Here is a 13,215-nt window from a genome sequence, read left to right on the forward strand (position 1 = left end):
CTCCCAGCTCATAAGTGGAGGAGCTGGATTTGAACCCAGAACTGCATGACTCCAGAATCCACATAGGAACTCCAACATTTTCTGCCTCTTCTAAAAAAACAAACATTCTCTGTGCTATTTGTGAATGAGTCAGATCTCTTTCTGGTCCCTCCCTCTGTTAACAAGGAATCTGGTCCATTGAGTTCCTTGTTCAATCCCAAAGGAGGACTGGACCCCAGGGCTCAGCCTTTCTCAGGAGGCAGCTCCTGGAACTCCCTGAGTGATTCCTGTAAGTCAAGATAAGAAAGGCTCTCATGGTCTTGGTTAGAGTCTAGGGACCAGGTACCATGGAGGGCTTCTTGAGGGCCAGATGAAAATGAGCCTGGGGGCACAGAGGTGAAGGCTGTGGGTCCAGGGAACTTCTGAGCTAGAGTTCTCAAAGGCCCTTCTTTTCCTCCAAGAGTCCCAGAGCAGGGTTTTCAGAACTCATGGAGGCTAAGCCATGGCAGAGGGTACCCCTATGCCTGGGCACAGGGATAGGAAGGCAGGACCCATGGAGGATCTATGCTCACAGAGTGGAATTGAGACTGAGGAGAACATGGGGACAGGGAAAGGGACAGAGAACTAGAAGAAGACCCCATTACAGCAGCAGCTTCCCTGAAGCCAACTGCCAGGTTGAGATGGAAACGCTGATTCCAGCTCCAGCCTCCAGACAGGCTAAGAATATCCCAGAAAAGCAACAGCCACCACCCCCGCCCTTCTTGATCTGCTCCTACATCTGGAGTGCTATGCTGGGTGCCAGCAGGGGCAGGGAAGTGAGGGCGTGGGGATGTTGGTGATGCTTGCAGTGGGGGGGGGGGGGGGAGGCAAAAAAAGGGTCTTGGTGGAAGCAGGAGAAGGTGAACTGAGAAATACAGCTACTGGAGAGTGCTTTAAGAATTGGGCAGAAAAAAAAACTGTTCTCAGGGGACAACAAAGGGATGTGTAGGCAGGAGCCAGGGGGTTGGGAATAAAAGATCCAGGAGTGTGGATGAGGGAAGGCTGGCACTGGTGACCTAATGGGAAGGTCAAGGCTTTATTAAAGAAGGAAGCAGAGCTTATGGCAAGGAAAAGGAGCCCCAGCTCATCCATGTCCTCCCCTGACCCTTTATACTGGGCCATGCAGCATCTCAGCATTGATCCCTTCTCTTCCTGTCTCAGAGCACCTGTTCCTTATCTGTGCTTATCAACTCCATTCTCTGTTCTTAAAAACCTACCTTTAGGCTCCTCACTAAGTCCTTCTAGCAAGGGCCTGCTAGAATGGGAAAGATGTTGAGAAGGTGGGGGTCTCCTTCCTGGCAGCTAGCAGCATCTCCTTGGTCAGGTTCATTTCTTCTTTCTGCTCACTCCCTTTCCTCACTCCCCACTATTGCCTGGGGAGGGGTTCTGCTCCCTCCATTGCCTTACCAGGGCCTTACTCCTCCCTACCCCAGCTCTCCTAGGGTAAAGTCCTCAGGAGAGGGAGGGAGAGCTGGGCTGGTGCATATGTTCTTCCTTTGCACACCTAAGGCACTGAGACCCTGGACAGGAGTACTGAATGTTGGGAGTGGATAGGTAGCAAGATTCAGGCATTCAGATGCTCAGGCTGAGTCTCCACCCTTGATGTTTTAAGAACCTGCATTGTCATCAGCCTCTTTGTAGGGATCCCTTGGAGAAATGGAGGTGCGATGACCTTGGTTTATGGGATCTCTGGCCTTGATGTTTACTGGGGAGATGCTGGACCTCAGCCATCTTGGCATCCTGTCCTTTATCTCACTGTTTTTCAGGGGTCCCTCTAAAGCATTGCTAAGAGCCTGGGCACCCCTCCCCTTTGTCTCCTGGGCTGAACTGCAGAAGTATAGGCCTCACGTGGATGCTGTGCACACAGAGACTGAGTCCATCAAGCAGAAACAGATCAGGGAAAACCAGACAGGGCTAGCTAGACAGTGAAACAGATTCACAGGACAGATTTATTTAGAATCAGAATCGTGGAACTGGAAGAGACTTTAGGCATCATTTTTAAGTTCAATCACAAAGATGTTATTTTATTCCTTTAGTGTTCATTTTTATCTGATTATAAAAGTCAAATATATAGTCTCTACATTTTAATATAAAGAAAGGGAGACCCAGAGAGCTGAAATGACTCCCCCAAGACATACGGTTTATAAGCCATGTGCTATAGAATTCCTGCCTCCTAAACTACGGACCCTCCAAGAGGACGGTGAAAACAGCCAAAAGGTGTAAGAGTATGAGCAGCATTGCCTGGAGATATTCCCTTAAAAGTGGGGTGGGGGGGAGGTCAGTGAAGGGCTCATCTCTAAGGTGAAAGTGTGGTTCTTATCACTAAGGCTATGTTCTTACACAGGCTAAAACCTGGATCTAGACCCTCCAGTTCTTCCTATAGGCCTACAGTTTTGGCCATAAAGAGCCTTCAGGAATAACTGCTTGTCTGGACAGAGCATTGTTCTCCAGAGTGATGGAGACAGACAAGGAGCCTGGTTTCAGGGGGTTTCTCATCTAAAGAAGTCTAATCCAGCCAGCATTGTACCAGAGGAGTGTGTACACCCATGGGAAAGGGACAGATGAGAATGGACAAACAGATACTAATACAGATAAATGCACCAATTACAGAATATAGACCCTAAATATAACCCAAACAGAAAATTACACTTGCAAAAATGGTGGGGACGTCACTGCCCTTCCATAAAGCCTACCTTCTCAAATCTTCCTACTTTCATTACGCTTATCCCTCTTGGCCTCCACCCTGGAGAGACATAACCTCCCTCTCACTTCTCTTTTTAATAACAGAATTACTGTCACTCTTCAAGGATTTGTTTTTTTATTATTTTGTCTGCTTTTCCTTAAAACTCTACCTATATCCATCCTGCATATCTTGAACAGGGGACTCAGAGCGCATCCCTCAATTATGTAGTGGCTGCTGCTGGGGGATGAGGTTAGAAAGACTGATATTAAAAAGAGCATTAGCTCCCTTCCAATCAGTCCAAAAGGCTTCTTGGAGGAGGTAGAATTTCAATAGCCTGACAGAAGGCAAAGTAGTGTTTTTTGGAGGGGAGGCGGGTGTCTGGCCCAGTGGTAGGAGTTCAGAGATTCAAGAGGTATAACCACACTCGGAGGGTGGAGAGTGGGTGAGCCAGAGAGTGGGTCTGAGGCAGGGTAAGGTGAAGAATGAGAAATGGAAATGAGACCTTTAAAATTTTTTTTCCTTTATTGATTTGAGAGAGAGAGGAAGTGAGAGGGAGAGAGAGATAGAAACATCGATGTGAGAAAATATTGATTGGCCACCTCCTGCATGCCCCCACTGGGGATCGGGCCCACAACCTGGGCATGTGTCCTGATTAAGAATCGAACCAGAGACTTCTAGGTGCATGGGTCGATGCTCAACCACTGAGCCACACAGGCTGGACAGAAGTGAGACCTATTAAGGTATCTGTTCTGAGGACCCTGACACAGAGGAGAACATTCTTGATTCTGACTCAGAGGACAACAGTAGGTCACAGCTGGGCCTGGAGTGAAGGTACCATGTGGTGACATCTGTGGGTGCTGCATAGAAGATCTTGTCCTAGATGACACCAGCAATAGATCCTGGAACAGCCTATGCAGAATGAACCACATGCTCATGTGCACACACACCAACCCTGACAGCAGCGGCTCATTGGATCTGTGTTAGTGATCTGTGAGGAGCAAGGAGGTGACTACAGGGACAATTCTGAAGATCGCTGAATCCATAGGCAGGAGCTTCTCTTACCATCATACCCGCCTTCAAGGCACACTTAAGAAGCTGAAGACTTCTGTGTTGGAGAGCCAGAGAGCAGGCCTGGTAGAACGTGGACACCATCCTACAAGGCAGATACAGCCCAGAACCAGCTGAGCTCAGAACCTGCAGATAAGCCCTGGAGAGTCAAATACAGGACAAAGGCTTTGTGGGCTCTGAGGAAAGAACAGACAGACAGAAAGAAAGAAATGTGTGGAACTCAGCCTAATTCTTTGCAGCTGGGAGTGGGGACAGCTGGGACAGAAATAGCAGAAAGCATTTAAGAATGAAAACCCACCTCAAGCTAGACCTGGGGCTGGGCTGGAGGTTGTGCCAACACTTTTGGGCCTCCCTCCACTCAAGAGGCCTTGTCTGCTGCCTGAGCCTGGGGAGACCAACTCATCCAATTTCCAGCATTTCCCCATGGACCAACCATCCGTCACCCACCCAAATGTGGGATCAGAGTGTGTTGGTAAGGATGAAGAGCACAAGAGGAGCCACCCAGAGGCCAGAACTGCAGGACCTCTCCCCCTAGAAGTCAACTACAGAGAATCAGGCCGGAAAACGTGGCCCCAGGGACACATATGAGGGTCTTGTGGTTCCCAGAGCAAGGGCCCTCAAGGGGTGGATTGTGACCTTCAGGAAGACCCAGGCCCTACCAGCACCCCATCACAGGCAGAGCAAAAATGCTCCTCCTGCAGCCCTCTATGGTGGCTTCGTGAGGAGGGAAGGTAGGGGAGACCTAAAAGGGAATAGAACAGACTGCCCAATTGAAGGAGCCGGTGCAGTACGACCCAGCTGAAGCCAGGGCGCCCTGATGAGGGCACTCGCTACTTGTGCTGCCCCGCAACACATAATCAAAAGAGGAGACGGGCTGTTCCCGTGGCTTTTCTTCTACCTCCATCCAGTGCATCAAAACAAGCTGACCCAGGACGCTAGGACCTATATGGGGAGGTGGGAGCTGCTACCTCTCCTCCCCAGCTCAGACCCTGCAGAGGTCCTCGAACGACCGCCAGCCACTCTTCCTTTACCCTCTCCGGTGAAGGGAAAGGACCAGCGACAGAGGGTGGGGTTGGGCGGGACTTGGGATTGGCATGCGAGATTCTATTGGTAATAGGAACTGCCGGTTAGGAGGGCTGCTCGGGCGAGGATTGGCTGCGTGAAGCGGGGCGCGGCCCGGCGAAAGAAGAGACCCAAGGGGTGGGGCTGACGCTGCAGCTGGCGCAGCTCAGACTCGGAGCAGCAGCCACCAAGCAGCAGAGCAGCCAGCTTTCCCCGCCCGTTCCGCGCCCGGGCCGGGGCTAGGCCCCCCACCGCCGGGTCCCCGGGGGCTGCAGCAGCAGCGGCGGCGGCAGCGGCGCCGCCCGCGGTTCCCGCCGGGGCCCGGGCGCCGGCCCCTCTCTGCAGGATGGGCACGGTGCTGTCTCTTTCCCCCGCCTCCTCGGCCAAGGGCCGGAGGCCCGGTGGGCTGCCGGAGGAGAAGAAGAAGGCACCGCCCGTGGGAGACGAGGCCCTGGGGGGCTACGGAGCGCCGCCAGTAGGCAAGAGCGGCAAAGGCGAGAGCCGGCTCAAACGGCCATCCGTGCTCATCTCGGCGCTCACCTGGAAGCGCCTGGTGGCCGCGTCTGCCAAGAAGAAGAAAGGCAGCAAGAAGGTGACGCCCAAGCCAGCGTCCACTGGCCCGGACCCCCTGGTCCAGCAACGCAACCGCGAGAACCTTCTCCGCAAGGGCCGGGATCTCCCCGACGGCGGCGGTGCTACTAAGCCCCTGGCCGTGCCGGTGCCCACAGTGCCCGCGGCCGCCGCCACCTGCGAGCCGCCGTCGGGGGTCAGCGCTGTCGCCCCGCCGCCAGGCTCGGGAGGAGGAAAGCCACCGCCGCCACCCCCAGCCCCGCAGGCGGCGCCACCGGTGCCTGGAGGCTCGCCGCGGCGGGTCATCGTGCAGGCGTCCACGGGCGAGCTGCTGCGCTGCCTGGGCGACTTCGTGTGTCGACGCTGCTACCGCCTCAAGGAGCTGAGCCCGGGCGAGCTGGTGGGTTGGTTCCGCGGAGTGGACCGCTCGCTGCTGCTGCAAGGCTGGCAAGACCAGGCCTTCATTACGCCTGCCAACCTGGTGTTCGTGTACCTGCTGTGCCGCGAGTCGCTGCGTGGGGATGAGTTGGCGTCGGCCGCGGAGCTGCAGGCCGCCTTCCTTACCTGCCTCTACCTCGCCTATTCCTACATGGGCAACGAGATCTCCTACCCGCTCAAGCCCTTCCTCGTGGAGCCCGACAAGGAGCGCTTCTGGCAGCGCTGCCTTCGCCTCATCCAGCGGCTCAGCCCGCAGATGCTGCGGCTCAACGCCGACCCCCACTTCTTCACGCAGGTCTTTCAAGACCTCAAGAATGAGGGCGAGGCCGCCGCCGGCGCCGGGGGTCCACCCAGTGGGGGAGCGCCCGCGGCCCCCACCTCCTCCTCGGCCGCCAGGGACAGCTGCGCGCCGGGAGCCAAGCACTGGACTATGAACCTGGACCGCTAGGGATACCCGAAGGCCGCGCCTGCCTCCCGCCCCAGCCCCTGACACACACTCGGAGCCCCCGGGACCATCAAGCTGCCGCCGCTGTTACCGCCGCTCCAAGCCCCGGCCGGAGGAGCAGCCACCCTGCCCCGCAGTGGAAGGTGGAAGCCAGGAAGCCAGAGACTACAGCGTCTGGATTTGCTGGGCGTAGGGTGGGGGTGGGGATGAGCGCGGGAAGGGGATCCCCCTACCTCAACCTTTCTGTCTACGCCCCCATCTGTCCAACTCTGCCAGGGTCTCCCCTTTTCCTTCTCTGTGTGTAAGTCCATCTTCCTCGGTTTTGTCCATTTCCTCACTTTCTTCCTGTATATTCATCTTCCCTCCTATCTGCCTTTCCATTTTACGTTCCTTGGGTGTGTATTTCAGTCCCCACTTCACCTATTTATCTCTGCCCCCGTTTCTCTTTCTGCACCTGTGTCCCCATCTCCCCTTCTTGTCTCTTTTTCCTCGCTCTTAGCATGTGTCACCACCTTCCCCCCTGTCTGCCTCCCCCACCCCCCTGTCAGCTTGCATTTATTCCCCCCGACTGAGTCCCCATACCCCTCTCCTAAGACCAAAAGGAACGTTAGTTCTTAATTTGGATCGACTGAGGTGCAGCGAGAAACTGCAGCCCCAGGGGCTCAGACAACCACCAGGATGGCCCTTCACCCCACCCCCACTGCCTCTCTCTACCTTTCCAACGTGTTGCATGCCGGGAGTTGGGGGGTGAAGGATACTGACTACAGGAAGCTGACCTTTGGGAGCAAACTCTACCTAGGAGGCCACCCCGGCGGCAGCAGCGCCTCAGCGGAAGGATGGGAAGAGACAGAAACTCTTCTTACTCAGGGGGAGGGGCACCCTCTTCCTCATCCTTAGGTGTTTTTTTGTTTTCCCCTCTTTTAATTTATTCGGTTGTTTCTGGAGGGTGGGGGGAGGGAGGGTTGGACCGGGAGCTGTCTGAGGTGCTGATCTGAGGCCGGACCATAATCCTCCCGGGAGGGTACCAGGGACTGGGTTGGGCCTGGTGCCGTATCCAAGGTGCCAATGATGCGGGCCGACGGCGCGGGCCGCACTGTCTGTGTGTCCGTCTGTTTGGGAGATAACTATAAAGCGCTGGAAGCGCCTGCAGATGGTTTTGCGCCGGCCTTTCTTTGGGCTCCGGGAGGGAGGAAGCGGGAGCAGGAGTGAAACTGCCACAGGCCCTGCAGGAGGCCCTAATGGACCTAGTGAGGAAGGTCAAGTCCCTGAGAACTGCTACTCTTTCGGTCCCGTTTACCCTCCTCCCCCACCTCCATCTTGTCTGAACAAGCTCCTCATTAGTTGCCTGTCCATTTCTGGATGAAATGATGAGGACACTAGAAGCTGTCCCCCTTTTACAGAGTGGTCCATTGAGGTAAAGCTAGCTAGTTATTATGGCTGCTTTTCGTTTCTTCCTCCATCTCTCCCCACTACATATCCTAACTAAGTCTGTGTTCACCACTCTCAGATGGGGCCTGACTGCCACACGCAGCCCCACACCCTTCCCCTTACCCACTGGACTACTTCAAGGTGCTTTGGTCACATGCCTACCCAGAGCAGACCTGTGAGGACCATCCCTGCTTGAGATTCAGAACTAGCCCTTTATCCCCAGGGAGGCTAGGACACAGGCAGCCTGGGAGACAAGAGCCATTTTTTGAGGTTGAAAGAAGAGAAATAACCTATTAGCTTGACATCCATGTTTGGTCTCCCTTGCCTTTTTAGACACGTGGCTAAGCACTCACTTCAATGTTTCATCAGCCCAAGGAAGCCTGTCTTTAGTAGAGCGCTGGCTTCTCTGACTCTAGTGGCCTGCAAAACCTCCAGAACCCGGTCAGACCACTGGGGGAGGTCCGAACAGACGGTGACCGCTGTCCGTGGTGCTGACCTACACCCTGGGACAGGATGAGCCGGGTGGGGGCCTGTAGGGGCTAGAGGAGTTATGGAATCGGCCTCCAGATGATTTGGAAGTGGAGTGTGATCTATTTTGGTGGAGAGTTACAGGAATCTGGTCTGAGATCCTAGGAATACCGGCTTCCACTTGCCCTCCTAGGAGGACAGACTTCCCCTCTCCCCCAGCCTTGGGCCTCAGCCAAACGCCCTTGGACCCGGCCTGGAGCCGGAAATCCCAGTCAAGATTTGTGAATCGAGTTCCCGGGGGGAGGGGGAGAAGAGAGAGAACTGGAGGAAGGGAAGGCGGGAGCAGCCGCCCATTGGCTGGAATTTGGCGCAGTCAGCGCGGTGCCGTCATCTCTCTTGGTTTGAACAGAGGAAGGGAGGAGCACTTGGGACACACACACACACACACACACACACACACACACGCTGTCGCCATAGTAACCAGACTGAGCCGTGGGGCGGGGGCAGGAGGGGCCGACTCTTCTCTCTACTATCTTTGGGGCGGGGCGGGAGGTGGGGAGGAAGGAGATAATCCTGATCTTTCTTATTTGGAGATAGTTAGCAAGACTATTTGATTGGAGTTGCCGCGTTAGAAGAGCCTAAAGCGGGTGGGAAAGAGACTAGAGAGCCTACAGTGACCCCCAAACATCCTGCCTTTGGGAATGGAGGTATGTAGATACTGTCCCTGAACCCACAGAGCACCCTCCCTGTACTACACACACACACACACACACACACACACATGAGCGCACGCGCATCCCCCCAAGAACTTGTGGTCTAGCACTTAGAGACCTAGAAATGAGAATAAAAAGTCTGTGGAGTCAAATTAAACCTTATTTTCCTTGCCGTATCTCAAGGCATGAGACTCTGCCATAATCCGATTACTGATAAAGGGCTGGAGGGGGATCAGCATGAATACATGAAAGAATTAGCCTCCTGGGTCAACTTGGTCAGACTCCTGTTTTCTGGGAGAGGAGGCGGTTGTAAGGCCAAAGGTTCAGAATTGTCTTTTGAGAAGGCAAGGTAGGAAGCAAGTAAGCTTAGAAACAGAGTGAAGTGCTTCCTTTTAACTTCCCAGAGTGAACCTCAAGAAATTGAGTCCAGGCTCAAGGAGGAGGGCCCAGATCTCTAGAGAGAGCCCAGCAGGGGTGAGGAGTACACTGAAAAGAATGGAGATGGAGAATAGGAGACAGAAACCCAGCTGGAGCCATGACTCAGCACTTCCTCTGGTTTGGGGGGAGGGGGTGACTCTCACTCAGTATGGCGTAGCAGAAAAGGGAGGGGAGCAAGAAAGAAAATGGGCTGATAAACAGTGATCCGATCATTTGCATGATACATGCTTTGATATACAATAAAAGGCACACATTTTAAGCCAGAAGTAGGTACATATGCATTTATACTGATGAAGATTTGTTCAATCATTACATATACACATCTCCCCCCTTCCCAGGCCCCCTTTCTGGAACAGAGGACATCCTGTCCTGAGAGCTATGCTTGCCTGTCCCTGGAATACCTTGGTGCTTAATGGGAAAGGAGAAACAAAAAATTGCAGAGTTGGAGGGGGGGACGTTGCCATAGTAACTGCTTTGCCTGCCAGGCAGGATGCCCAGCAACCAGAGCATCTGGCAGTATCCAAGGGGACATCCTGTGGCCTCTATCCACCGGGACTCTGCCTCAGGCATCGAGATGGGCATCTCCAGAAGATTTTTACCCCAGGAGCTGTTTTGGCAGCTAGGTATTGGGGCCTCAACTTCCTCCTCCTCCACCACCTCCTTTTCTTCTTCTTCTTCTTCTTCTTCTTCTTCTTCTTCTTCTTCTTCTTCTTCTTCTTCTTCTTCTTCTTGTTTGTTAATACTCACCTGTTGCTTCCCGCAGGACCAGGGCCCGGGATCAGGGCTGGGAATCAAACCTGCAACCCAGGTATGTGCCCTTGACTGGGAATGGAACTGGAGATCCTTCGGTCTGCGGGGCTGACACTCTAACCGCTGGTGATGAGCCAAACCAACAAGGGCAGGGCCTGACCTTCTTCATGTGCTCTATTGTAAGTGGTACTGCTGACCCCTTTATACATCATAAACAACATTTGCCAAGAGTGGCCTCAAGACAGCAGGGGCTAACGCTTTAAAAATCTTTATTAAGACCATTTTACTCCTTTAAAAAAGTAATTTATATGTTATCCAGAAAAACACAGAATATCAAGAAAAAACATTCCATAGAACAGAATAGGTAACCCAAAGCTAAACTTCAGCATTTGTGGGAATTTAATATATGATAAAGGTACTACTTTAAATCCATTGGGAAAATATGGAGTAGTTAGTAAATGGTTTTGCTACAACTGGGTAGTCATTTATACGAAGAAAGAGACCAATCCTTCCTCATCCTTTACCCCAAAATAAATTTCAAATTGATTTAAAAATTAAATAAAAAGCTATAAAAGCCTTAGAAGAGGGGACAACTTTAAAGTATCCATTACACTCCTGGCTGGTTTAGCTCAGCAGTTAGAGCATCGACCTGTGGTCCAGAGAGCCCTGGGTTTGGGTCCCGCTAAGGGCATGTACCTCCGTTGTAGTTGGTCTCCAGCCCTGATTGGGTCGTGCAGGAGGCAGCCACTTGATGTGTCCCTTTCATGTCGATGTTTCTTTTCTCTTTCTTTTTTTTTTTTTTTTTTTATCTTCACCTGAGGACGTTTTCCCATTTTTTGTTCAGATAGAGTGGGAGGGAGAGAGAGAGGAAGAGAGAGAGAGAGAGAGAGAGAGAGAGAGAAACATTGACGTGAAAGGGACACATCAAGTGGCTGCCACTTGCACAACCAACCAGGGCCGGGGACAAACTACAACCGAGGTACGTGCCCTTAGCGGGAACCGAACCCTGGTCTCTCTGGACCGCAGGCCAATGCTCTAACCGCTGAGCAAAACCGGCCAGGGCTCACGTCGATGTTTTTTTCTCTCTCTCTCTCCTTCCCACTCTATCTGAACAAAAAATGGAAAAATGTCCTCAGGTGAGGATTAAAAATAAATAAATAAATAAATAAATAAATAAAATAAAAATAATAAAGTGTCCATTACAATTTAAATGCACATGCATTTCCACTCAGGAATTCCAATTTTCAGTATTAATCCTAGAGAAATACTTAAACATGTGCACAAGGAGACATAATAAATATTTTTAAAATTGCATTATTTTTTGGAAAGAGACAAATTGGAATCAATCTAAATATCCAGTCATAGGTTAGGATTTAAATAAATTTTGATACATCCAAATTATTGAATACTATAGTCAGTATTTAGTTTACAAGAGTGGATTGGACTGTATGTGCTGGTGTAAAAAATCTCCAAAATATGTTGTATTATTAATAGTTGAAAATTAATACATATAGTACAATACTATTTATGCAAAAGCAAAACAAATCAAACTAAACTATAATTTCTCTGTGTGTGTGTATGTGTGTATTTGCATAATAAAAACTTGAGAAAGATATACAAACTGTAAAGAGGTAATTTACACAAAAAATGTAAATAATCAATAAACACATAATAAGATACTTAGCTTCATTATTGCCAAAAGAAATTCAAATCAAAACAGTAATGAGATATTGAATCTCTTATACTGACAAAGATTATAAAACTGGAAAATTGAAACCACAATAAAAACAGGGATACGTGCACTTTATCACCCTGTTTATAGACATATATATTTGTTCAATCTATTTGGAGAGCAACTTGGCTCTTTGACCCGGCTACCATATTTTAAAAAATTTGCCCTAAGAAGGTAGGTAACTGGGAAAAGACCTGACACAAGGATGCTTATCATAACGTTGTTTATAAGTATTAAAAAATTGACCCTGGTCGGTTTTGCTCAGTGGTTAGAGCATCGACCCATGGACCAAAGAGTCATGGGTTCGATTCTGGTCAAGGGCATGTAACTCAGTTGCAGTTCCTTCCCGGCCCTGGTCAGGGTTGTTCAGGAGGCAACCGGTCAATGTGTCTCTCTCCCTCTCTCTCTCTCCCTCTCCCTCTCCCTCTCTCTCTCCCACTTTATCTGAAGATAAATAAAAAGAAATAAAAAAGTCCTCAGGTGAGGATTTAAAAAAATTGGATACATGAGTAGGAGATTAAGTAAATTGTAATAAATCAATATTCATTGGAATATTATGGACCATTAAAAATTATGCATCAGTCTATATCTATTGACATGAAAAATGACCATGACAAAGTGAAAATAGTAGGTTAAAAATATAATATGAGAGAGATCTTTATTTTTAAAAATGTTTATATTGAGTTTAGAAAGAGAAAGAGAGAGGGAAACATTAATTGGCTGCCTCCTGCACATTCCCAATCAAACTGGTGACCTGTCAGTGCATGGAAACTATAAAGATCAACCTACTGAGCCATACTGGCCAGGGCAGGAGAGAGAGAGATTTTTAAATAGCTGTCTTCTTCTTGTCATTCAGATCTCGACTTAAGTTGCCTCTTTCTGATGAATTCATCTCAACCTGCCCCACAGTCATGCTCCATCACATACTCCTGATTTATTTTCTTCATTTTATTTGTCCCTCTCTGATAAAGGTCTATCTTGTTCACTGCTAGATTTCTTGTACCTAGCATAGTGCTGGGCACACAGTAGGATATATATATATATATATATATATATATATATATATATATATGCCATCTCTCGGCCTGCTGGGATTAGTGCAACTCAATGAAACTACAAACTACAAGGATATGCTGCTTGGAGCGAGGGGGAGCTTTGCAAGGTAGCAAATGCTTTAGTTCTCTGGACGCAGTCCCATTTATTTGCAGATTGGTACCCCCAGGTCACAAGCGGATTTAAGTAAATTATTTCCTTGAGATGGCATTGTTGCATACACCCTAGCTTTGTCTCTTGCTTTTTATGGGAAGAGACCTTGAAGCCAAAAGATAACAAACCCTTATTCACATGCAAATGAAGCACCCAATACACCTGGGTGGGCCAGGTAACCCCCCACACTAGGATT

At 50.4% G+C, this 13,215-nt stretch overlaps 1 protein-coding gene across 1 annotated transcript; it reads left to right on the forward strand.

The window, feature by feature from the left end:
• The first annotated feature begins 5,102 nt into the window (after positions 1–5,102).
• Positions 5,103–7,214, forward strand: CDK5R2 (cyclin dependent kinase 5 regulatory subunit 2). Its single transcript, XM_036254565.1, has one exon. The coding sequence runs from the start codon at positions 5,178–5,180 to the stop codon at positions 6,285–6,287; it is 1,110 nt and encodes a 369-aa protein (XP_036110458.1). The 5' UTR covers positions 5,103–5,177; the 3' UTR covers positions 6,288–7,214.
• Positions 7,215–13,215: the final 6,001 nt, after the last annotated feature.

This window comes from Molossus molossus, unplaced genomic scaffold, assembly GCF_014108415.1.
Source record: "Molossus molossus isolate mMolMol1 unplaced genomic scaffold, mMolMol1.p scaffold_m16_p_11, whole genome shotgun sequence".
NCBI classification, from domain to species: domain Eukaryota; kingdom Metazoa; phylum Chordata; class Mammalia; order Chiroptera; family Molossidae; genus Molossus; species Molossus molossus.